The following is a 27,852-nucleotide window of genomic DNA, read 5'->3' as shown; positions in this document are numbered from 1 at the left end:
CAAGCCAACTGCTGACCTCGTCTTTGATATACTCTCATGGTATAAACTCTGATATACTCTTTAAAAGTTCATGTGTCTCTTTTGCAACCTTGAAAATTATAGATTCCTTTCATAAGATGGTAAGTCATAGAGGTATACAGGTAATTAAGACCTTTCTTCAGAGTTATAAAACTGGAAACCTGCTTATGGTGGAGGGGGAAGCTATTCCAATACAGATTTCCAGTGAATTTTATTCGGGCGCCGAAAAAGCAAGAATTCCAACCATTATTCGATCTCGGTACAAAAGGGAAGAGTATTCTCTTGTGGCATTAAGTTTGTTATCAATTTATTTAAAATAGGTTCTGAGGTGTATTAAAGTGAGATTTCATACACGATGCTGGAAGACACTATTCGTCAGCCATGCAAAATTTCGTGACGTTTGTAAAATAGATGATACGAGCTCTAAGACGTGACTATAATGTGTAATACAGTCAGTAGTCACAGCCTCTCTTTAAGAGCAGTTTATTTTCAGGAACAGATTCAAGCGCAAATAACATAATACACATTTTATATCACTTCTGGAAAAAAATGGACATGCCAGTATATCGACAATATCCTTAGATATGTCCTTGCGTGATCGTGTTCAATACAAGGAAAATATTCTTAATAGCTATGAAGTACTTTCATCGGCGACATCGCTACCAATACAAATGTCTACCTGGCGTAAAAGTTAGCATTCACCGTGGAGGCCAAGTTATTACAAGCCATTCGAAATCCAAAGGTGCACGGACTGCCTGCCTTTTTCCTGCCATCACGTCCCGTGAGACAAACGGTAATAAATATATTTACAGCAATTCAATCTTCTTCCATGCCCTCGTCACCAACCGTTGTTGATCTTATTGCTCGCGATTGTCGACGCGTTGATACTGTACGTGGGTATGCGCGTCTCTTCGGTGGACGCACTCTGGCTGAATCTCTGCTTGTTCGCCTGCATGTAGGCCTCCAGCCCCGGGGCGTCGCCCCAGTCGATGACGCACGGTCCGTTCCAGGCCGACTCTGAGTTGGCGTGGTAGCTCTTCTCCTTCACGCGGTAGGACTGGCTACGGATGTTGCACTCGATCAGGGAGAGACCGCTCCACGCGTTGCGCACCTCTTTGGAGCGGATGCAGAAGAGTGCGAAGATTACGAGGCCCTGGAAGCCGTTGAAGAGGCAGAAGAGAAGGCGGAAGGCAAACGTGGCCGCGCCCACCGCCAGGAAGCCGAAGGACCACGTCAGGCCCAGCAGTACCGACATGCACACTGCATTCTGGAGGCGCGATACGATCTACAAAGACAGGGAATAATAGGTGCAGAGGGACCTTTAGGTAAGGACATTCTAAATCCGTCCACCATTGGACATATTCTCAGGTTTAAAAGGTGTTTGTATTGCACTTCCTTCATAAATGCATTTTAATCCGTAAAATGTCGCTAGGTCGGTATTAGTAGCAAAACGATGTTCATTTTCATTGCAATTTCCCACAATATGGAAGTGTTGAAAAAAAAAAAAAAAAAAAACTTGCTCGCCATGCCGCTGCATTATCTTAGATTGCTGCTAAAATTCAAATCCATCTCAATAACTGCTCTTACTACTACTACTACTATTCGGTCGTGCAAAAGATTGTAAAGATAATAATCTTTACAATATCACGTAAACGTAACAATTTGCAGTTATTCCAGTCTGAAAGCGGTTTTCTCATTCACTTGGTATGTTGCTTTCAAGCAATCCTGCCGGAAAGAACACAATGTGTTCACAATGTGTTCACATAGTCGGCTATGTGAAAAGTTTATATTCAACCGTGTGAAGATGATTTCACGCAATGGTGTGGTTTTTCACAGTGTTCGCATAATGTTCTGTTTCACAATGATTATTCACAATGTATTAACAATGTTAACACAATCGAATTAACAAGACATTTCGCACAGCGTTCACAATGTGTTTTCATCGTGCTTCACGTTGTGCTGAGACACAGTGCATTTTCCTGCAGGAAAATTTTTAAGCAGGGTTTCCAGAAATCTTTTATTCTTTTGTTTTGTTTTGTTTTTTTCAAAACCAGGCAAATTTCAGGCGAAATTGTGAGAGTAATTCAAAATGGAGCGAAACGCCTGGTCGTGCGAACCTAACCACTTGCTAACCTGTTCTCGCTTGGTTTTATTGATGACGCTGCCAGTCATGTTGGAGCACAGCAAGTTACGGATGGCCATACTGAAGGTGATGATGTTGTGAATCAAGATCAGACCAATCGGGAGCAAGAGACCATAGTACATCACGTGACCTGGCATCAGAAAGCAGCTGCGAGAAAGGCGGAAAGGACTATTAGTGTTCGGGTATTGCATTAAAACAATATCATGAGTTATCAGCGTTTATAATAGCTCCGAGAATATTAATGATGTTGCGGTTTTCTGCAGACATTTAAAGACATATTTTTCCATGTGAATGGTTGAATTTTCTGCTTCTTTAAGCAATGGATTAATGATTGTCAAAAGGTACGTATATGCAAGATTCATTTATTACATTCGAGTTTTTAAACTAATCATGAACGTAAAAGTAATAACGTCATCACACTGATCTGCATGTACTTGCTAATCACGCCGCAAATAACTCTACGAAATGCCCCCCCCCCAAAAAAAAAAAAAAAAGTTTGAGAAGGCATAATCCAATTACGGAGTATAACATTGGTGTAACTCAGTATAAGAACGTACAGATACATAATATAAAATGAAATACGTGTATTTATGTTCCCTACGAACAAAATAACGAATATGAATGCATTGGCGGGAAAACTCGTCAAGGATATAGCAGGAGAGTAAAGAGGAAAATACAACATGACAATGTGTACGTTTGCTAACTTACTATTTCTCATTTCGATAGCTGTTGTGAGATAAGCCTACAGAGATAGCCACTGCAATTAGTGGAACACCTGAAAAGTGGAGCATCGATAAACAAGAAATGAAAATTATTAATGATATAGCAGTAAAGAAAGAAGAAATAAAAAAAAATGGGGATTGATTTCAACCGACATCATAACTACACCAAAAAACTTCTAAAGCATGTTTTAGGAACTCCAACACAGTACGCCGCAGAAGTTCAGGCCTTTTTTTTTTATTATTATTTATTTCTGGAAGCACTTTAAAAAATGTTTGACGTTTACACTCAACAAAAAAAGAAAAAGAAAAAAGAAAGTAAACACTTCTTCGAGTTCATAATTTTCATAGAAGATTTCGATGGAAATTAATGTATTATATACTATATCACAGGTAATTTAATTGGCTATCAACCTAGTAGGTCAATATCAATGGAAACTTTATGCATGAGTGAACACATTTGTTTTTGTCCTCCAAGGCGCAAAAGTAAAAACTGCAAAAATTGACATATTGTCTTTCGTTTGCAAATGTCCTTTAAGATAACAATTATAACAATAGAACAGTTTAACACAATGAAAGACATGAATGAAATAGCAAAATTAAGTTTTCACTCTCTATCTCTTCATAACCTCAAACAAAATCAAAGTGGGTAACATAGGGGGAAAATACGAATTTTCTGTCAACTCAAACTTCAAATGACATAGGGAGTAAGGGCACAAAGATTATTAAATGAACAGAAGATCTTTACTTCATTCAGTTAATTTAGTAATTTAAGAATTCATGAGACAAATTCAACAACCATGCGTAAATGTGATATACAATTTTCCTAATTTGAGAAATCAATTCAAAATCCTACCATAATTGTTAATATTGCTTCTTCTCTCTTGTCATTTGAATTTGGATTTGACACACACACACACACACACACACAAAATCTGTCAAATTTTGAGTGATGAGAAAGAAATAGAATGGAAATATAAAAATAAAGAAAAAATGGAAGAAGAGAACGTAAGAAAAGAACAGACAAAGGAGACGAAACGAAGAGAGAACTGACCCCAGGCCACGCAGGCCGCCTTGATGACGAACTTTGACCTCTCGCTCTTGAAGACCTTGACCAGCATGACGTACATGTGTCGGGCCTCCACGCCCATCCACATAATGGTGACTAGTACAAGGTAGTGGAGCGCGGCCGCCACGCCCATGCACACGTACTCGATGCGCGTCGCCACGATCCCGCAGACGAAGACGATGTAGAGCGCCAAGAGCGCGAAGCACAGGTGGACAAGAATCTGACGCGAGCGACTGGTGCGCAGCGATCTGCATCGTGAACGGGAAAAAAACAAAAATTAAGAGTAAAAACAAAAAATGTGATGATGAACTCTACACAAGCACTGGCATGGCACAGAGAATACTGTAAAACACGATATTTTTGCGGCATGAAATTTCGCAAATGTTAGCCGACGGCCTTTTTCGCAGCATGGAATATTCACGAGTTGCCTCTAACATTCAATGCATGTAGTGTAAACAAGATCTTTGGCGTGCATCTTAATTTCGCGAAACGCGGCTCTCGCGAAATTCGCGAAATTGAAATGCACGCGAACATTCCTCGTTTTACTAGTTGGTTTCTTGCTGCTGCTTATCCTTACAAGCATCGCATTTGTTGTCATAATATTTTGCTATCCATATTTGATAATTTCTTTGTTCCTGAGCGCGTGCATATGTGTGCGTTGCGCAGGTATGTGAACGCATGGTATGTGTTTTTTTTTTTTGAAAATATCAGCACCAGACGTCTATCAAGAAAGCATGCCATTCAACTGAAATGATGTAATATGGTAGTGTGTGAAAAGAAAATTGGGTTAAACTCCATGGCAACCAATGTAAAGGGATTATCAGAATTATCCTAAAACTGGGTGTACTATTAACAATCTACTGTTCATGAATATTTCAAAGTATCAAAGCCAAGTGCCACTGTCCGTGTTCAGAGCTTCTGTATATGTTTTTTTTTTCTTGTGCACTTTCACTTACTTTATAGGTAGAAAACGGGGAAATTACTAAATGACTCTTACAATAATGGGTCTGCAAAACGCTGGTGGAATAATACGTATATCTATGGTCATGCTTCCAAATTATGAATTCAAGAAAAAGAATAGCATGGGGGAAAATACCACAAAACATAAATTTAGGATTTCGAGATCTGTTGGAAAATCACCTACTGCAACCTCTAGTGAGTTTTGTAGCCCAAATGATTCCAGTATTTTGACTTCCAGTTTGTAACCAATTGCCTTACTGGGATTAACTTGTAGAAGTATCATTAATTTTAGCTGAACTGTTCTTGTAACTCATTTTTCAAGCTGGTTGCATTGTATAAAGTGATAGTGAAGAGGTGTAGTGCCTGATATTTCCTGGAGTATTTATGCAGTTATATCAGATTGTATATCGTGTGGTAATCGTGTGGTATGAAGTGTGTGGTGATCCTGTGGTATCTGTCTTGTGGTAAAGAGCGTGTGGTGATCCTATGGTAATGTTCCAAAATACCACAGGAATTGTCCTGTCGTAGGTCTATAATATCCTGTGGTAGGCCTATAATATCCCGTGGTAATGTTCTGTGGTAATTTCTGTGGTATTACCACAGGACATTTTTGTAAGGGTTGTAGCACGGGGTCTCGTTTTGTGTTTAAAGGGGATGGCTAGTAACTGTCAGTGAGAATCAGTGGGAATGCTGGGGGATGGTTGTTCCAATTCTTGTGGGATTCATTTAAGAGTGCATTATATATCTATTGTTGTGTGAAAATTATTTGCTTCAGAACGGTCTCATATTCAAGTAATGTGCAGTTTAATGCACCGTCACTGTACAGGCAAGCTAGCCTGGAAACATTAAACTGCACATTAATGTACTCTTAAATGAATCCCACAAGAATTGGAACAATCATCCCCCAGCATTCCCACTGATTCTCACTGATCAGTTACTAGCCACCTCCTTTAAACCTCTTTGTGTCACATTACTTTCCTGTCTATAGGTTTGTGTGTGGAATTTATGAACATTTGACTCATTGGCACTGAAGTGTTAATCTTACTTGAATAGCAGGAAAGTCAGGATGGTGAAGGCCAGTCCAGCGATAGACAGGAAGCAGCCGATTCTCGTAATGATGTCCAGGGCCAATTTCTCCTTCTCGTCGATTTCAAGCTGACCGTAAATGTCCTGGTGTGACAGGGAGATAACAGCGAGGATAGCTGACATTTTCAATATCGACAACATACACTTGACAGCCTTGATGATGAGTTCGAATAAGATGATGAGTTCGAATAATATCCGCAGTATTTCCCACATCTTATCCTTGTCTTATTACAACACTGTCCTAAAATGGGGTTTAAAATGAGACCGTCTTAATGGTGACAATTACTATCACAAGAATGTACATGTATTTGTCTGGGATTGTGGTTTCAGTGTTTCCACTGCTCTATACCAGGACATCGTGGGGAGAAACATCTTGTCAGGGGTCGTAAGCACTACTTGGTATTCCAATCTGGGACCCCTCTGTCTGAGGGTCAGCCGCCTCAGTCATTATACCGCAATGATCACTGAATTTTCCACAACATACATCTTCAAGTTTTAATCAAAGTGACAGAAAGCACTATGGCTATTCTCATTCTCGTGTGTTTAAATTGAAAGTATGTAATATGATCAACCAAAAAAAGTAAAAACAAACAAACAAACAAACAAACAATCAAAACACCCAAACACAAAGCACCCAAACACCAAAACACCCAGAACAAGAAACCCCAAAACTCACACGAAGTGAATAAAGAAAGAAAGGTAAATTTTACCTTTCTTTCTTTATTCACTTCGTTTCTTTCAAGGGCATGTCAACTTTCCCCTGACATAATTTCTTATAAAATACAATAGACAAAATTACTTCATTGTTATTGCACTTACCACAAGCACAGCAAAGTTTGTCAGATGGTTGCAGTGGCAGATTATTGCGCCGTCTTCTTGGAAACCTGCAAATTGGCAACCAGAGTTTGACCAGTCCCCTCGTTCTTCCTCCAGCTCGAAATCCCAGAACACACAGTTGATGTTCGAAATATTCAGAGTCTGCATGGAGACATACCCATGAAAGTTCACAAGGTATCATGTGAACGTGCAATAAAGAACATTTTGTTCACTACATCAGAATACGCTTGTTAGGTGTTTATGCTATTGATGAAAATATCAGGAAATTTACAAACCCCCCCCCCCCAAAAAAAAAAACAAAAAAAACAAAAAAAAAAAAAACAACGATAATTCTTTCTGTCAGATTACTACGTGTGTGTTCTTTTCGGTAGCAAGTAATGTTCCAATGATATGAATACATAGTATAATATTTGCCTTCATTAATAATGACTTCGGCAGATTACATGCCACAGGGTAGCCTAGAAAGGTTTGTTCGGAAACATATACAGTACAAGTTGAAAGTTCAGACAACCTTGATAATCAATAAAAAAAAATCAAATCTTAACATGATTGTAGTCAGTTGGGGGAACGTCTTTTAGACTGTATGTGCATGAATTAATGATCCTCAGGGACCCGAAAATGTTCTTATTCCTTATACTTCTTTGCGTCTTTGTGATATTGGGGCAGGGAATCTTGGTTATGAACGGAGATGCGTTGACGATTACCTCATTTCTGCTGAACTCGATGACCACCGGCTCACTGAGGTTGACAGGCCGCAGCCCGCCATCTATCGACGCAGGTACACCTATCGACGCAGATATGACAGGACCCATGACCTCTGTCAATTTTACAGTCTGCGGTTCTTGGCTGACGTTCGGCTCCTGCGTGCTGGCGTGGACCTGCGCGGTGCTGTTGGCCCGCAGCCGCCTTAGGTACGCGGACGGGAAAAGTCTGTCGTCCTTGAAGACAAGAAAACTAACCGGCACAGCGGATCCATTCGAAAAATCTGAATGTGAATAGAAATAGGCAAAGACTTCTTTCAACTGCATGCAATACGGATTAAAGGCACAATCTAGTTTAACTGACTGCTTGGTTAGAAAACATCCGCTTGTGACTGGAGTAATACTTACGTTTTCTTTTTCGAGAATATCCTGCTCTCTCTCTCTCTCTCTCTGTGTGTGTGTGTGTGTGTGTGTGTGTGTGTTGGTTTGCTTGGAGGCCATGTTTATCTGCAAGCTTTATTGTGGTTGGATATTGCTGTACTTTCTTATTTCCCTGGGCAAGGGATGACTTGAGAGTTACTGGCAAAGAATTTGAATTAGGCACAGTTTTCTTCATGACCCATAATTTCATCGTCATTGTTAACGTCTTTATCCTCACCATGGCACTCTCCTCCATCATTATGATCATAATACGATAACTAACATCACTAACTACGATTACGATTACTAACATCGCTTTACTAACATTGCAGTTATGACGTCATTGTTATCATCTTCACTGTCGTCACTATCGGCTCACCTTTAAACAATGATTGCGGTAGATGAATCGATGCTTCAACGTGGAGATGCTTCTGCATCGGGCTGGAGTCGTTTTTCAATACCGTTCTGATGACGTCCGAGTCGTTGCCTTCTTCGTCATCATGTTTGTCAGAGGTTACGGGGGCAAAGGTCAGCCCGTCGGCGACGTCATCGGGATGGACGGACAGGGTGCGCACGGCAATGGTCTCCGTGGAGATGTGGAGTCGCTTGTCTTGCATCGCACTCTCTTGGATCTGACGATCGAGAGTTTGAAGCAGCGTGGAATACTCTTCTCCGATCTCGTCTTGCGCCATCAACGTTGTCTCAGAAAGAGCCACCTGGTCCATGATCTCAACAAAGGCAGTAGACACCTGCAAAAGAAATTTGGAACATGCGTTGAGGTTTCAGAAGAGTCTCCACGTTTTTCGTCACCTCCACATAACCTTACAAGATCACTGACGCAGATACAAAACGAATTCAAACCAGCCTCTTTGGAAAGTCAAGTAGGCTCTTATTCTCTTTGTTGTACTAATGGTCGCTTGTGTTAACATTCCCTAAAGACACTGTCAAGAAATTGAGCAAAGATAGACGCACGACGAAGGAAATGTTCAAATTCGGCTCTGATTGTATAAGTATAGGGTCGTTCTTGAAGGCATCTTATTAAAGCCATCGCAAGTTTCTCAAGCTCAAGAAGCAAATTCGTGAGCGGTGGCAAGATCTTCGGGTATAGCCATTGTGTTCCCTTCGTTTCGTGCACCCTGCGGGTAAATTTTCCAATATTATCTTCATATTCTATCATTTTCATGTGGCCTTCCGTGTGCGAGTCGGGTGCCATCGTATGTCTCGTGTAACCTTCTGTACGCATCGCACTTGCTTCAGCTGTAGATTGGCTTTTGATCAACTTTGGGGCCAACATCGTAAGAAATTGAAAAATTTCAAATTCGTATGGACATCTTCTGCTAATGTCGTGGTAGTGTGACGCTACCTAGGGGAAAGAAGAATTTCGATACGTCGATGAGCTATATACACAGGGCTGTATGGTTAGAAATAGATACTGACCCTTTTTGACGGTGACCGTACGTCGGCCATCTTCTGCATGGTGTTGGACAGGGACTCAAGGTCTCTCTTATCAAAAGTCGTCTGGTTCATGACCACAGCCTCCAGGACCACTGCCAATTCCTTGATGTTGTACCTTGTGACAGGGACCTGGACAGAGGACAGAGGGAAATGAAAAAAAGATTGGCGAAAAAAGAGAAATATTATGCTAAAAGACCATTGATAACTTTAGATTTGCTAGTATACTAATAAATATAGTAGACACATGTTTTCCTTTGAATTAGAATGGTCTGTCTTTAAAAGTTATATTCACAATGAAACAATAATACCGAAAAAACCCCAAGAGCAGCGTTAATCAACACACACACGGACACACGCGCAAACTGTCAAAGCACACATGCATACCATTTCTAGTATTCTATACTGGCTGGTTAGACCAAGGAGGTGTTCTTTATTCCTCCTTGGTTAGACCAAGGAGGAACTAGGTTAGACATGCTGGGCAACGGAGTGACCTACCCGACTGAGATCCTCCAGACCAATGGGTGAGATCTCGTCCCCACACGTACGTATCCTTGGTGCGTGCCACAGCCCCATCGCAGTGTATTGGAACTCACAGAACCGAATAGCGATGGGGTGTCCGCCTGAAAGACGACATAACACTTCAGTGAAGTTTTCAAAGAACATTCCTTTAACACTGACACTGACACTGTTATTAAAACTGACATAATTACTGCAGCGACAAAACATTTCAACATATCATGATACCTAAGGGTGAAAATGATAACATGCGAATGTCGCAAAATCAGTCAGTCCGTCAGCTGAACAGTCACGAAATTTTTGTAATACAGTTAATAGTAGTCTTTCCAGAAGTACAGCTCTTCACTGCCCACGGACGTTAGCACTGAAAAGTTTTCAAAGATCCTTTCTCATATTTTATGTTTCCACTCACCTTGCACAAAGAGGAGGAAAAAACCCCCGACAACAATCCCAAATAAAGTGTTGATACACAGTGAACTTGTAAGGTAGTTCTGCCAATGTAACATTTAATATACAGTGAACTTTGCTGCTGTCACTTTTTGCCCAAGCAACATTTAATACACAGTGAACTATTGTCTGCCGATGTAACTCTAATTAGATCTGAAAGTGGACGTACCGTATCTCATGTTGACGGGACAGCGCTCCAATGATTCGGCAGTTCTGCTGGTTGTAATGGAAGGCCAGCTGAATGTCCCTCGAGAATCGGTTGTCTTTTCGGAGGCACATTTGGCTGTTTAGGGAGGACAAGTATTATGGTGATGATAAGAACAGAGAGAGTAGAATTACGATGATAATGATAGCGAGATATCGATCACGTTGTCCATAGCAACGCATGATCATTCATTCATTCATTCATTCATTCATTCATTCATTCATTCATTCATTCTTTCATTCAAAATATTCATTCTGCAGTTAAAGGCAGAGTACTACCTGCCAACACATTCTGACAGTAGCTTTCATGGAGATAAAAAAGACTGGTTTTCTGCTGCGCATGTTTTGTCTTCTAGTCCCTCCCATCTTGGGTTTGATCACTTTACTATGGAATATTATCTTACATAACACTGGATCACACCGTCGTTAACAATCATTCTAACGTCTTGATTAATTTTTTAGTGACACTTTCATATATCAGCACATATTATTCTAACGCTAGATACCAAGAACACCTCATGGTTTGTGAATGACATCAGTGCCTTCTCGAGATTCAGGGCTGATATTACCATGCCATGCCATGCCGTTAAATGTAAACGTACTCAAACTATACTCTCCTGCACACCAGACGCTCGTACACTATTTAAAAAAGTCACTGGGAGAACTTGTATCAAGTGGTGCCATTTTGATACTGTCAATAGTGATTATAGTGGCAATATAATTCATAATAAAGATTAATTTGAACAATTAGGCCTACAATCATAACAGTGGACACATATCATTCTAATATTCAGTCTGTACTCAAACAATAATATTCTTTTCATTCCCAAAATCATATCTTCATAATTCTCTCCCCAAACCGAGTAGGATACTATAAGATATTGCAATTCTTTCATTACCTGCGATGACCGTCACATTAAACGCGCACGAGACATTATTTCCCTGGAGGTCGTTGATCGTATACACGACGCGGTGCTCACCGACCGCGAATCTCGAGCCCGGAGTGTGGGACCTGTACCATGGCCAGGCTATGCCAACGTTGTCGTCGGCCACGGGCTCTTGCCAGCGAACCGACGTCGTGTTTTCCCGATACGTCTCGATGTAGCTGAAGATGTTGCTGGGGCAGTTCATAAATCGCGGCGGTTCGGTGTCTGCGTTTAGGAAGTACGTGTGCATACGGCACATTAATGTTCAATCCGTTGTAGAGCGAAACCAAATTGTTCAGACAGATTTTTCTTTCATACATGCAGAGTATTAAATCATGAGCTGTGGTTCATGAATAAACATTTACACAGTGGTCAATGAAGAGGAAAGAAAACATGCTGACACATGTGTTCGGAAGTGTGTAACTGGACAAAATTCTGCCTTTCGAACCTTGGATAAACTTCACATAGCTCCTTACTACTTTGTACTTAACCTTGAACACTGAATATTTGCTTCTGACGATGTGTAAAGAAAGATTTTAAGATTATCAGCCCTCAGTTCGTGCTGCTATATACTTTGTTCGAAAAGTCGCACTATGGGGGGGGGGGATGGATTGAGAATCACCAAGAAGTAAAACAATGTTTACCTTTGACGGTAATTGTGAAGGAACAATTGGCCCGGTTTCCCGACTTGTCTGCCACCATGTACGTGAGTACGGACTCCCCGTACACGAACCTGCCCTCGGTCCCGGGGTCGTTGAGAGTGAAGGTGTAACCAGAGTTGTCGGTGGACGCGGCTTTACGCCAGGACGCTTGAGCGTGGGACTGGCCCGGTGTGGTGCCGACCACGATGTCCGCAGGGCACTGGATTTGTGGCGGCTCCCTATCTGCGGACGACCAAATGTACGGTTATGAAATGAGTGATCGTGGTGACAGCGACGACGATGACAACAATGATGGCAATGATGATGATGATGATGGTAATGATGATGTGGATGATGGTGGTGATGGTGATGGTAATGATGATGATGGTGATGGTGACGATGATGATGGCAATGATGATGATAGTGATAATGATGATGATGATGATGGTGGTGATGATGGTGATGGAGGGTGAAGATAATTATGGTGATGATGGTGATAGTGATGATGGTGATGATTGTGACGATGGTTATGATGATGGTGATGGTGGTGATGGTGATGGTGATGGTGATGAACAGAATGTAATACCTATACATGAGAGAGTAACTACAGACGACAATACCATGATTAAATTAGAAGTGACGGCAGTGGACAAAAGGGATAAAAAATACGATAACATAACTATCATGGACAGCACTGACTGTAAACATTATGCACTGCAAAAACATCGGTGTTAGATTTAACACCATGGGTGTTAAATCTAACACCGATCAAGTGTCAATAGAGGACCACACCCACAGGTGTAGAAAGTATATTGTGATGGTGTTGAAAAGTGTTCATCTGGCACTTCGTGGTGTTAATTTAACATTGTATAACTGGTGATATTTTGACACTGCGCTGGTGTTAATTCAACAATGACACCGCATGGTGTTGATTTGATATTGCTGGTATTAATATCAATGGTATAACACCCGCCCAGCTTCAATAGGAGACCACACCAACTGGTGTTACTGTGGTGTAAATGTGTTCACACAATTTTTTTTCTTCAAAAATCAAGTACTTTATCGGAAAATTCTTGATCGTCTTACTGAAGTTCAAAATCAACAAGAAGAACAGTAACTAGGAAACTATTCAAAAAACAATTTTATATTTTGAAGTGACACCCGGAGGTGTTAATCTAACACAACGAATGAGCACCGGAAATTTAACACCAGCTCGGTGTTTCATGCTTAACACCGAAATTTTTGCAGTGTAGCCATCTCTACACTAATACTTCGAGAACAGATTGTTGAAAGACCATGAAGACTGTGTATGTATTTAACTTTATGTCCAAATTTATGTTGCTAAAGTCCAAGGGATCTCGGGATGGTTGTTTTTAGAATAATGCTGAACTTTCCATTTGAAACGGCGAAAGCAAATGCAGCAGGTAAAATAACTCACACTTTTATCAATATTAATAAATTTATTACAGTCTTGAACGTGGCATTGTGGTACAATTACCAGAGCGATACCTGCAGACCTTTTGATAGTAAAATGAATTTGTTCACAATGAGTATTAGCATCACTGTTACATTTATCATGTTGATATTAATATATCACTAATTATATCATGACTCAGTACTGTTGTGAAGTATAACTTGCAGGTAGGGCCAAAACTAATCAAACCTTCAATTTGTCACCCCACCCATACTTCCGTCATCTTAAATTTTCCCCCATGAAGATATCACTTGACTTCATATCTACATCTTGGTGACATACTAATCCATTTACCGAGTCGAACGTGAGTATGAGTGGCGTGCGGTTATTCTCCAAAGCAGAAAATCTTGTCCTCGGTAAAGTTCGCCATTTTGTTTAAAAATTAAACAATTCACATGGTCTTTATCTTTTGGGACTGCCACCACCCCGCCCGCCAATTTAGCCAACATCCAGCGATGTGTTGAAATATTGCTTCTCCGGGATTAATGCACAAATGATGTAAGGACAGTGTAGATCGGTGGGAATTAGATGCGCAAGTTTAACTTCGGAACTATTTAAACTCACGAGTGCAGCGAGTGGATTTTAGACTGTTTCCAAAGATAAACGAGAGCATACATTTCTCACTGATTCCCGAAATAGGCCTGTGCATAATTCCTGTTATAAAATGGGACAGTAAATTTACGAAATTAAGCGCTTTTCCCCCAATACTCGTCGAGTACACCTACAGCTGTACAATACTACACAAGGCCTCAGCCATACATTCAGATTTTAACGGACGCATGGCCATGCGTTTGGATTTTACCGGACGCATATGGCTCAGTGTGCATCGGTAAAAATTAATGCCTGATAATTGGCCACTCATATCGTAGAGATTCTAAAGCCCATTTTATTGAAATGAAATGACATCCAGTGTAACTACCTTTTTTTTTTTTTTTTCGTACGTGCCACCTGCCAAACGTCTGTTTTGCTGCTATCTTCTTACCTTCAACAGTAATACTGAAATAGCAGGTGACACCATTCCCTGCCGGATCTTCGGCGTAGTACATCACCTCGAAAGAGCCGATGCCGAAGTACGTGCCCGGAGGATTTCTCGTACGTAGCGTGACGTTTCCCGAATTGTCATGCGCCGTAGGTTCCGTCCACCGCACCTGGGTCATAGATCGCCCCGGGTCTGCCCGTAAGACGATGTCCTCGGGGCATCCTATGATCTCGGGACGCTGGCGGTCTTCAGATAGGGGAAGGTTCAATGATATGTATATGCATTAGTGTAACCAATACTTGTGCTATTGCTTCTGCACAGACATCAAAATCCATCTAATCAACGACGACGACGACAACAACAACAACAACAACAACAATAACAACAGCAACAGCAACAACAAAAGAAGAATTTGATGGCAAGGCAGGTAAAGCGCCATTTGTAAAAAAAATAAAATAGAAAATATCAAAAGTATAAGTCAATCATCAGATAAAACAGAATAGGACCTTTCTTGTGATAAAATCACTTGATAAATTAAATAAAAAGCAATAATATTTACAATTTTATTTTTTTTCATGATCCATATTCCTTATTTCATACAAGTTATATATTCCATTTGACTTAAAAAAAAAAGATTTTGAACGTACAATTTTTTCTTCATCATTTCTTTTAGTTTTCTTTGTTTTAGCAGCTTTATAAGTTAATTGCGATTAAACTCCTTAACACCTTTTATGTTTTTGGTTTTAAAGAACGTGCCCTCACCTTCTACAACAACGGGGAAGATGCATACGTCTACGGTCCCGAGAAGATCCGTGGCATTGTAGACGACGAACGTCAGTCCCAATTCGAAGCGGTCGCCGGGGCGATGTGTCGACTGCAGTTCGACGGCATTGGCGTTGTTGGCCATTGTTGGTTCGGTCCATGTCACGTTGGCTGACGTTGTGTTTACTTCGGTAGGAACTCTGATCTTTGTCGGGCAGGCGTCGTTGAGGGCGTATCTCGTTTCTGTTGTTGTGTGCAGTTTTGTTTGGTTATTTTGTTTGATTTGTTTGATGTTTGTGTGAGGAGAAGGAACAATGAATGCAGTGTTCAGTAGACAGAGTGGGTGATTTCAAATTCAGTGCCGGTGTTAGCGCCCAAATAACATCCTTAAATCGAGCTCCAACACCGACGGTGAGATTAACGAGGCGATACCGATCAAAATTATCGATCTCCAGCACCTGGGGCCCGTTTCATAAAACTTGTCATCAGTGACAAGTTGTCATGGATGTGACAAGCTACTGAAATCCTTGCATCTGATTGGCTGAGAGCAAATTTGTCATAGAAATGTGGCAGTTGTCACTGATGACAAGTTTTATGAAACGGGCCTCAGGTGTTGGCATCACAGCACCGCGAGGTCCGCGGGAATTGCGCGACGGAAAAAAAGTGATGGCGCGTGATTACAGTCAAATATTATAAGATGTAGCCACAGCTCCTTAGTTTTAGACACGTAATGAGGAAGACGAATTAAAGTGCCACAAATTTCATCCTTTCTTTAAACACAGTTATTTTGATTTTGCTCCCTGGCTCAGATTTATAGAGCCATGTCTGGAGTGTTCGTGGAAGTAAACGTGGGAGACCATTGCATTAGCATAGACTTTGCACGTAATGTGCATCTACTTATGGACGTAAATATGGGTCTCGCACGGCAACGCGAACACCAGCACCGAACTTGAAATGACGAAAATGATAATCCCTAGGGGCTGGTGTTAGTCAATGGGGAAAAAGCACGTGAATCGCTATTAAACACAAACGACAGAGCTCGGTTCAACAGACAACATTCAACACCGAGCCCAGCACCAGCAACCGGAAATACGTCATAATTTTGAGGTCAACTCCCAATACCGACGTGATTTCAAGTTTAGTGTATTACCTGGGCCCCATTTCATAAAAAGTTGATATTATGATAGCAACTCTTGCTGGAATGACAATTGTCATAGTAACGACAAGAATCCCGTTTCCTGATTGGCTGTTGCTATTGGAAGTTGTCATTCCACCAAGAGTTGACATCCTAACATGTTTTATGAAATAGGGCCCTGGTTGTATCATCAATTTACAAAGTTTGAACAACGAATACTCAAGGCAGTATCAATGCTCTAACCTATACTAACGTTTTCAAGCTTTCTCAATTACAAAGAGGCTGAATAATTTCTCTTTCTGACATGAATTTTGTAAACCATCTAACACAACATCCAGTCGAAATTCTTATACAGTGCAGTTTATGACTGATTGCATTAAAAATGTCGAGTTGTCATAATATGACATATCATGCACAAGAACACGAGTTATGCTTCTGGTGAGAGTATAGATAGGCAGGGACCAAAACTATTCGTCAAAGATGTATTGAATCAGCTCGATATGCCACCAAAAAAAAAAAACAAAAACAAAAACAAAAACAAAAACGAACAAACAAACTTTCATTCGTGCCCTTTCGACCGAACAGAAACATCTCACGGTAAAACTTCCTGCCACGCTTACCGTCAAAGGCGATATTCATAGTGTGAGACCCGCCGCTGTCCGTGTCGTTGCACTGGAACGTGCCGCTATCCTGCGGCTGCGGAGGCAGAAATGTCATCGTCGCCGCTGCTATGTTGCCCGTGGTCTTCGAGTGCAGCTCGACGCGCTGCGAATCGGCCGGGACGTGGGCGGCGACGATTTGCGGCGTGCCGTCGCTGACGATGCACGTCACGTTTACGTGTCTCGTGTACGGTGTGAGGTACACCGCCAGCGTGCCGTCCATCTGGGGTGCCTGGGGAAGCGGCGGCGACGACTGGATGGAGAACTGAGTCGCGGTAGTTGCTGCATGAAGACAGTGAAAAAAGAATAGATATCGTGGAATCTGTGCTTTAATTACATACATTTTTCAAATTCATAAAATTCTTCCTTCGAGATGTTTTCATTGCAACTGATTGAGAAATTGCCCTACATCAACGTAAATAAGCACTGAATTGATCAGTGTTTTAGTAGTAGCCATGATAAATAAATCATGGGCGTACATACTCGAGCAGGATTCGAATCTACGACCTCCTGATCACCGGACAGGCGTCATCTCCACTAGACCACCGACGGCAAGTGTTGGTTCTAATCCTTATGGCATGCAGCTGCGGGTACTGCTTTATTATTCAAATTCATGAAATTCTTCCCTCGAGATGTTTTCATTGCAACTGATTGACAAATTGCCCTACATCGACGTAAATGATACAAAAATATTTACGTTGATGTAGGGCAATTTGTCAATCAGTTGCAATTACATACATTGTTTTAAGAAAATCGTGTTTACTCACACCATTCTTTTTCCCTACCGATGAATTTCTATCATCATAAATTGCCCTGAATTACGTTGAGAATAATCAACCAGAAAAAGTTATCATATTTGGGTCAGGCAATATTTTGCAATCAGTATATAGGAACATTCATCACTAGAAATGCATATTTTGACAGCTGCATTATCAGCTGTAATTTAACTTTATATCAGGAGGTCGTGGTCAAATAATACTACATTCCTTCCCTCACAGCCTGTCATGGAGAAAGCTCAATTCGCGAGATTTTATACTGAGCGAATGATAGTTATACACAAACTTTTCTTCATGGTGACAGCTTTTCACTCGTAATCAACCGCTGATAACAATCTGTGTAGTAGCAACTTCTTATGTTATGGAGAATGCAGATCTGCTTTAACACATCATAATTATTATGAACACGAGTTATCTTGTCGGGCGTAGATATGAATGTACTCAACCTGCAAATAACATTTATCTCGGCTTTTGATATGTAATCATCGCGTTGTCATTGTTTTGAGCGTAAACAGTTATGGCACTGCGGTTGCCTTATACTCATGGCACGCCGCTGTCGCACTGTGGCATTTCATGCTTGTGTGTCTCGTACAACTGTCGTATGAATTATCGCTGGAGTAATTATGATTTTTACTTAGACGCAATTGCGTCTGCCTCTCAGTTAAAGGGGCTGTACAGTACTGGTTGAGGTGGGGATTCATGTTTTGAACATTCCTAAGTGAGATAATGAAAAGCTTCTTATGAAATATGAAAGAGCATGTCATTCTAAGAAGAATTCAACGTTTGTTTGATGAAAATTGGTTTTCAAATGGCTGAAATATCCAAAAAAATTGCTAATAATAAAAGGCGACATGCCACAACTTTATTAAGATCTCTTTGTTTCACGTTGTTTTTGGATATCTCAGCCATTTCAAAACCGATTTTCATCGAATAAACTTTTGATACCCCTTAGAACTGCATGCTCTTTGACATCTCATAGAGTGGTTTCTGAATATCTCGCAAAACGTTAAAAGCTAAATCCTCACCTCGACCAGAACTGTACACACCCTTTAATGTCTGGCCCAATAACATTATTTGTCTACTCTCGTCTCATAATAAAGTTATCTGGTGGCTCTGCGTATGCTATGTTTGTGTATGGTAAAGAGCATAGATTGGCCAATGTGAATAATTGCAAGAAATAAAATTGATCAAATCCACACGGTTGGGATAAAACTATTGTTAACATATTGTATATCTAACTATGGTTAATATCGATTATACTGATTAACATTTTCATGTTAGTTATTTTTATCCTTAACTGACATGTTAGAACTATTTTTAAAGCACCAAGGTTAGAATATTTTTCTTTTTTTTCATCTGCAAATGTTAGCATGGGGCTTTAACTCACTTTTTGTGATATGCGCTATATAGATATCATTTATAATTGTTACTAGTACTATCTTTTGTTAAACTGACAATCCATTTACCACATCTCGGTGCTTGCGGCGTCCAAATTCCCATGATGCAACGCTGCGTGGCCGACCCCTGTAGTTGAGCCCTCCCGGGGTTACGGCACACGTACGTGATGGTGGTCCATTCGGGAAACGTCTTGCCATTCTCAGAGATTTCGGCATTTTGGTCCACAGTGATGTACTGGATGAAACCCTCCAGTGCCCGAGGCCGGGGACAGGGCCGACCCGCCGCCTGAGCCCTGCTCGCCTGTGGTTGTACTAAACGAGAATGCGAATCGATCATTAGACATCAGGGACCGTCTATAAATCTAACGGTAAGTTGTTATTTACATGTGTTTTTCCCCTCAATTCAATTCAATGTGGTTTATTGTGCAAGTTAATATAAAAAAAATAACAATCCAGCAGCCCGAGGGCTGCTTTACATTAGAATCATAAAAAAGAAATTAAAATGACACTGATAGTATAAGCATACGTGAAAAAAGAAGATATTATACACATCAGACCTGAGCATCAAAAAATGGGATAGGTGAGAGTATTGTACAACAGGTAAGGAGATACAGTATGTATTGTACGTGTATAGAGAATAACAAATATGGTAAGATGGAGAAGAGCGGGCAAGGAAGTAAAAATGTGGAAGTGGGTAAATAATTTCAATGCCCAGAAGTATAGCAAAAATAAAGAATGTGGTATCGACACAACATCAAGCGGAAATACATATAAGTTATCATACCAAATCCGTAAATCATTAAAAAAAAAGGAGGATAGAAAAGGGAAACGAATTCAAATAGTGCAAAAAAAAAAAAAAAAAAAAAAAAAGGAGACGGAATTTGGATATAAAATTGAGGGGGAAACCTAAAAATTATTACCGGTTGACATATAATATACAAATTTCAATACCATTCAAAACGTAAGAAAAATAAATAAATAAACAAAAGATAACGGAAAGCAATGTGTTTTCCACGGTTAATGAAAGGGGAAAAAAGCCAATTAAGATGGCACAAAATATGACAGATGACCAGACAAACGTATACAGAATCATATCATAAAACAAAAGAAAAATAAAACAAAAAATACTTCATATTATATCATATCACTCTTACAAATGTCTTCCCTTGACCACGTTGACCTTAAAAGCATCCAACTATTTCAACCCTTCCAAACCTCACTATGATGAATACTCGTAGAAGAGAAATGCAGTCACGCTCTTATAGAATCTGTTTTCATTTTGAAGCAAGTGATCCTATGCTGTTTGTTTGCCGACATTATGATTCTTCACAATTTTGATCACGATTTGCTTATGTAGATGCGAGAGAAAAGGGTATGTGCCCTATACAAAAGTCACATAAATGGTAGTGAGGGGATATCCTTCACGAAATACAGTTGAGAATTCCAGTGACGATTATAAATGTGTCTGTGGCAGTACCACGGTAAGATGGACGTTGGACTCACACAAACACTAATACAATTAACTTGTCCCGAAACTAAACTAATGATTTAAAAAAATAAAATCTTCACCAAAACACAATTAAAGCAAAAGTGCCATCTGGTGTATCATTATATCAAAATTCTTACTTTGCCGATCAATAATAACCAGTTGCATTTCCTTTTTTTTTTTTTTGAAAAAGAAACCAAACAAAGATGTGAACCAAATTCATAACGAGATCAAAAGAGATCAGTATGTCATGATATACTTTTATACTATACATTATGTACAAGTGGCTATCACTAGCAAGATAGCAAGTGTATAGATACGGTATACAGTCGAATGACAAGTTTCTTGTTTCATCTTCGAGTCACACAGTCGAAATGTCAAAGTCGATTACTTCTCATCGGCAAATTTCGTCATTTTTTTTTTTTTTTTTGCTACAGAAGAAAGGCAATCTAATATCCAATTAAAACCTACTAATTCATCTCCCCTCTTGAGTCTTTGCTCTGACGTTGATCATTTCGTCATAGATGTCTTCCCTGTCTTTCCAGCTATTATGAGATAAGTACGGATATAGTTCTGACACGATCATGTCTATTGGCACTGATTGGGATTAACGACTTTCTCTGAATCCATCTCAAGCTGTATCTCAATCTTATCCGAGCCTCTCTACAGCATACCATCAGAGGGAACTGAACGAATGTACCCCGGACTGTAAAGCAGTACGACCTTCAACTCCATCAACGAGGAGAACCAGACGAGTATAAGAATGCCCCGCCCTTCGCTATCTTTAGAAAGACGTACATGATCGGATCGTGCAGCTGCAACGCCTCTCCCCTCGTGTTACCCCTTAACCACGATCACCTCCTCCCCCATTTACTGTGTGAACACACGACGCGTTCAAGAGAGAAATCTTGCCGACGTGATCAAAGCCATGTACTTTGACACCCCTTTGACAAACTTTAAACAAACCCAAAATGTTTCAAGTTGCCTCTCATTTCCTTTAATAGCTCCTTAAAAAGGAGAGGTCTCATCATCGTCGAGTTACATTTGGGCTTTTCATATTCACGCTAACACGGTAAGAAAAATAGGTTAAACTTTGCACCTTACGTGTGGCACATCTGTGGCACATTTATGAGTGCAACCTTGCACCTTTCAGACCAGTCAGCAGCTTTAAAGGTGCAATTTTGCACCATTCTGGTCTGAGAGATGCAAAATTACACTGGTAAAGGTGCTCCCAGTGTGTCGCACGTAACGATGCAAAGTTGAAACTACTTTTGTTACAGCGTACAGGGGACTAGAGGCCGTATCAGGGTTTGGTGTTTGTTTAGAAATAAGAAAAAGAAACTGATCAACAGAATATCAAATGTTACAAAAAATTCAATTTAGATTTTGTTTTGTACTTTTCTTACTGAAGGTGATACATTAAAAGAAAGGTTGTTAGAATTAGAATGATCAAGAAGAAAGTAATTAGAACTAGTATTAAAAGAAAAAGAGAAATATACAAAAATATGAATTTCTCACATCTTGGACTGCGTACGACTTGCACACTCGAAACCCGCCTGATTGTTGTCGTCGTCGTCCTGGTGATCGACAAGCGCGCCGATGACGACGAGCTCGTGCTCGAAGTACGATAAGATGTTCTCACCAGTTGAGCAGACGATTCTGCGGGAGAAACAAGGACAAGTGTTAGAGCGCCACCTGGCGGATACTTCCATTCGGCGAGAGATCGTCAAAATAGTTTTGATTTCTAGTGATTTGGAACTAAACTTTCTGAACAGAGGTGAGCACTTAAATTTTATTTACAATGTAAAATTTATTGCACGATTGATATTTTCACATCAATAACTATATTACTGTTCTGATACCAAGCTTTAAAGGGATAACATAACTTTGGTTGAGATGGGGGATTCCGATTTGAATTTTTTTGTGAGATACTTAGATTAGAAGCCACTTTCTCAATATTAAATACTAAATATTAAAGAGCATACCCTGTTAAGAGTGATTCGAAGTTTATTTAATTAAAATTGATTTTGAGATGGCTGAGATATAAAAAAACAAAGTTAAACAAAGTGGTCCTGGTAAAAGGTTGGTCCCGCCTTTCATTATATACAACCACTTTATATCTCGGCCACTTCAAAACAGATTTTCATCAAATAAACTTTGAGTTGCTCTTAGAATGGTATATGCTCTTTAATATTTCATTAGAAGTTTCTCATCATCTTGCAACAACTTGGAAACCTGAAGCCCAATGTCAACCAAACTATGAGTAGACTATCCCTTTAAAGCATATAATACAATGTATTATCCATTCATATATTATATAGATATGTACACAGGATAATATCCTTTCCCTTTCCTTCTCACACTCTAGACATAATAAACCAAGCCCACACAGGAAACCAAACGCATTAATCTCTGACCTGCGCGAGTGGCTGTCCACATGTTGTTGAATTCGGAATGCCGGTTTACCTCCAACATCGCGTTTGCATTCTGCTGACTGGTTTTCCACAAGTTTAAGTTTACAAACAAGGTGTTCATACACCTCAGCAGCAGTCATAATAATCGCTGGTGTTTTAAATGATTGTCTCATCCGATCAATAGGTTGAGGAGAGTCAAACAGGAATGCGAAGCTCTGACACGTAAGTACGTAGAATGAGAAGGGCAAGGTCTGTACACTAACCAATTTCCATGAAAGCACGACTGCAAAATTAATGATACATTGACTATTGCATAACACGACTCTGACAACAGCAACGTGTGTGTGTGATGAGACGGTGTTTCAGCGATTGCCTATCCACAATATCTAGCATACAGACTCAAATGTACCAATTAATAATATGCATCGATCTCTGTTAAACATAGACTCTTAACAGCCTAATAAGGACAAGGCATTCTAAAAATCGACCAAAGTCAATAGCATATTTTGGAGGAAGTTATAGTTATTCAGTTTCCATTTCTTAGTCGATTTCATTGTACTATAAACATGATAACAACCGGGAAAAAATGTGTAACACTTATGCAGGATTTAGGCATAAAAGCTGCGCCCACGCCCTGAGTTGTATACTCCCGCATGCTTACATGAACAAACACGCAAAAAATCACATAAACATACGCACGGACAAACGGAGCATCACAGAGTGTTGTAACGTTAGGCAGAAAAGTATAAATATTTGGCCTTCTTTCGAATCTTATAGTTGAAATCTAGACTGCAGTCTATGTTAAATCAAGGTACAAACCTCCATGTTTTTGTTCTCTTGTTTGTCATTATCATGTCTGAGTTCATGTACAAAAGTTTTTCAGTTCGTATTATAATGGCTAGAAATCTGTACGTAAGGGTAATATCTGAGACTGAGATATAGAAAATATGCTTATCAAGATGAGGAATATGAGCTGGATATAGATAACATACTGTTTTTGATACACGCAAACATGTATGGGCTCAGTGTAAGCATTTAGATATGAAGAGTTTTATTGCAAAATGAGCCAAGCGCCATTCTTAAACATTTACAAGTAAATCCATCATCAGATAGTGCAAAAGTAAACCGTTCCAGTAATACCTCACTTATGTCATATTTATATAACAAGGAATATATTAGAAGTTATGATTGAAAATATCCTATATTTTCTTATCATTTTCTCTTTTTTAGGTGCTTTAATCACAAAAAAAAAACAACTCAACTTAACAAGAATGGAGTTAGTAGCTCGTTTTGCGATAAAACTCTTAATATATTCACACATATGAAATATATCCCAATGTGTGAAAAAGTGCATGACTCTTGTCTGGCGATATCTATAGTACAGAGAGCGGGGAAAAAAGAGATAGGTATCAAATCCTGAAATACATTTCTTGTGGATGTGATAGACAATATGCAGAGTACACATGAATTTCCCTTCACCTGGAAATTGATAGTTTGAAGGCCTGTTTTGCAGACAAAATCGCCATCACGTGACAATATGATTCTCAAAAATAGTAACAAAGGACTTTCATGAAACCTTCGAAGAACGACATAATTTCAGTTGACTTCCTCTCTTGTTAGGGTCATGCAATGTGCGCTATAGGGGGCAGAACGCAACCTGTTTAAGAAGTGTTAAACCAGCTTTGGGAAATATGGATGGTTTCCTCTTTTCGAATTTCTACCCATCATCATTGACGGATTTTACAGATCCTTTCTCCGACAGCATCAGTTTCCAACTCAGGAAGAATCTCGTTTTTCTCCCATCCAATTGAGACAGACCTTTTACGACAAGGGTCGTGGGGGCGGAAAGTACCCAGCCGCTCACGGGAAGCGAGCGGTGGAACTCGTCCGCCAACCATACGTCAATCACCCGCTTGGGGTCATAATAGTCTGGGACAGCAAGCTTTGATTGAAGGTATAAGGGTATAAAATGTATCGTTGTCATTCATATATCATTTTTTTTTTCGCATTATGATTGCCTGGACTGTAATAATTCAAAGGTATGCATCATCCAAGTGTTTCTCTTGACAGAGTTGTGTTCACTATATCATTCATATTGATAAGTGAAAAAAAAATTATCAGTATATATTTTATAGCATATAGAATTTACCGCCAAAATTTCCAACGTAATCGTATTTCAAGGACTTTGTTTTCACTCCGTAATCATTGTAACCTTTGCTGAAATTATGTAAAACGAACCAAAATTATTCCTTTACTTTTCTAAGTTTTGCTAATGTGATTATTATTTTCATTATTGATTATGATCATGATTATTATTGTTATTGTATTCAATATCATTATTACTAGTAGTATGTAGTAGTAGTAGTAGTAGTAGTAGTAGTAGTAGTAGTAGTAGTAGTAATAGTAATAGTAGTAGTAGTAGTAGTAGTAGTAGTAGTTGCAGTAGTAGTAGTTGTAATAGTGTGTGTTGCTAAACATCGAGTTTCGAGCTTCGAGTATCGAGTTTCGAGTTATAGTAGTAGCAGTAGTAGTAGTAGTAGTAGTAGCAGTAGTAGTAGTAGTAGTAGTAGTAGCAGTAGCAGCAGTAGTAGTAGTAGTAGTAGTAGCAGTAGTAGCAGTAGTAGTAGTAGTAGTAGTAGCAGTAGTAGTAGTAGTAGTAGTAGCAGTAGCAGCAGTAGTAGTAGTAGTAGTAGTAGCAGTAGTAGCAGCAGTAGTAGTAGTAGTAGTAGTAGTAGCAGTAGTAGCAGCAGTAGTAGTAGTAGCAGTAGTAGCAGTAGTAGTAGTAGTAGAAGTAGCAGGCTAGCAGCAGTAGTAGAAGTATCAAGGAGGTACTAGGCGGGCATATTACCTCCTTGGTCAATATGAAGGAACATGGTGACCACAAGTCCTCCCTGGGTGTACACAGGACGGCATTTGTTTCACACTAGGTGATGTACACATTGCGACATGCATTATTTGACACGGGGAAGAACGAGTGACCTTTCAGCCTAAAGGCCTGCCTCACGAGCTCCCCTCAGGAACGTCGCAAATCACTCTAACTACCCAGGGTGTCATCAAAACAAATTATCATATCTCCCATGCAGAGATCTCGCGTGCAGAGATCGACCGAAGCTGTCTCACGTGATTATAAACAAACAAACAAACAAACAAACGAACAGACAATTGAAGAGAAAAACATGCAGACAACATTGCACAGCAAGACTAAAAACAAAACAAAACAAAACAAAACAAATCCTGGAAACCTCACACTGATTGTACTTGCGTATTTGACATACAGCCTTATCGACATCATCGAAGGCTTTCTCTATCCCAGCAAAAGCGTTATATTGTATATATAACTTGATATCTCAATTAACAGGTCAAAGAAAAAAATATAGTACATTATGTGACGTCATTATCTGAAACAGCATCAAGAATACTCGCAATGTCTGTACTAATATAGGCCTAATCACTGCCTCCTCGACTGTTTATAACACACAAGGTAACGGATAACAGGGGAGGAACTATCGAATTGTGCTTTTTTTTTAATTCTTGTCATTATATCAAAGAAGTCCAAAGTTTCAAAGTATGGGTTTGCACAATTTTCATCGTTCATTCATATATTTATAATAAACATTAATTAATACAGATTAAGAAAAAGCTGCTTATATTGAGTAATAAAAAGATTCAATATGTTGACAGTTTTCAGCTTCGTGCTTAACAAATTCCACAATTTAACCCCTTTGTACTTTATTGAGTTGGACTGACTGATTTTCAGACGATGAAATGGTAAAATATAACATTGTTTATTTCTAGTATTAAAATAATGTTTCATGGCATGAGAAGAAAAATAATCATTGAATATATCAGCAAGACTGAGCGAACATATTTATACATAAAAATACCAAGTTTAAATGAAATTCTGTCTCGAAAATTTAACGTTTGCAAGTCCTTGCAAAATGGAGGGGTGTCGGCAAGATTTAGGGAATTTGTACAAAGGCTAATGGCTTTCTTTTGGATGATCGTTAGCCGATCTAATTTTTTATTATTTCTTCATTTCTCGTTTAATGAAGAAATAGATCACAGAACGAGTTATGCCCAGTCTTGTTAATCTGATTTCGCTGTGCGTTCAACGAGAAGGTTCACGGCGTTTGAGTTCCTCCTTCGTATATTATTTTGTAGTTCGCATTCATGATTTGCATATTTTTCCAAAGTGCTAGATAACATGAACTGACAATATGCATACTTTGTATCATGTATTAATTTTTGTTGGCTAAGATAAATTGAATTGAAGTGAAATTAATTAAAGACAACTAATGAATAAGCAGTGAACAAAACCAATTCGTATTACCTTCTTACCTTCTTCATTACATGCATCCTGTACGATGATAACAATTAATGCTTTATTATGATACCGATTATGGTAACTACATACAACAATGCTAGTAACGGTGATAATTATCATAATTATAACTATCATTACCATTAGTATCTTTGGTTCAATCCCTAGTGTCTTCATGGTCTTCCGAGCATGAAGTTGTATGAAACGAAAGCAAGACGTTACATTTTTCTCGTCTAGTAATATTTCTGTCTGTTTTTTTTTTTCTGATGAATCTAATCGAATTACTAGGTTCTTGGATCCCCTTCCA

The 27,852-nt window shown here is 39.5% G+C and overlaps 1 protein-coding gene across 1 annotated transcript; it reads right to left on the bottom strand.

Moving 5' to 3' along the window:
* Positions 1–494: 494 nt before the first annotated feature.
* On the bottom strand, positions 495–23,285 carry LOC140240283 (uncharacterized). Its single transcript, XM_072320067.1, has 19 exons — positions 23,228–23,285; positions 22,329–22,469; positions 19,394–19,636; positions 17,113–17,433; positions 15,358–15,600; positions 14,599–14,841; positions 12,146–12,385; positions 11,475–11,726; positions 10,541–10,654; positions 9,904–10,028; positions 9,391–9,537; positions 8,333–8,702; positions 7,537–7,817; positions 6,815–6,973; positions 5,955–6,079; positions 3,935–4,197; positions 2,870–2,936; positions 2,152–2,308; positions 495–1,303 (listed from the first exon to the last, which is right to left on the bottom strand). Exons 1-19 carry the CDS (start codon positions 23,283–23,285, stop codon positions 857–859), a joined length of 3,996 nt encoding a protein of 1,331 aa, XP_072176168.1. The 3' UTR covers positions 495–856.
* Between the last annotated feature and the right edge of the window lie 4,567 nt (positions 23,286–27,852).

The sequence above is a fragment of the Diadema setosum genome, chromosome 16 (assembly GCF_964275005.1).
Source record: "Diadema setosum chromosome 16, eeDiaSeto1, whole genome shotgun sequence".
Classification (NCBI taxonomy): Eukaryota; Metazoa; Echinodermata; class Echinoidea; order Diadematoida; family Diadematidae; genus Diadema; species Diadema setosum.
The sequence above is the reverse complement of the archived record's forward strand: the minus strand, read 5'-3'. Positions and strand labels throughout refer to the sequence as shown.

What these genes read in the sequence shown, in the direction of transcription:
- LOC140240283 (XM_072320067.1), bottom strand. Translation starts at nt 23,285, where the DNA reads ATGTTGGAGGTAAACCGGCATTCCGAATTCAACAACATGTGGACAGCC. An exon ending in CTTCCCCGTTGTTGTAGAAG is followed by an intron (nt 14,842 to 15,357) that starts GTGAGGGCACGT and finishes CCCTATCTGAAG; the next exon opens with ACCGCCAGCGTCCCGAGATC. An exon ending in TACGGTCACCGTCAAAAAGG is followed by an intron (nt 8,703 to 9,390) that starts GTCAGTATCTAT and finishes TTTCTTTTGCAG; the next exon opens with GTGTCTACTGCCTTTGTTGA.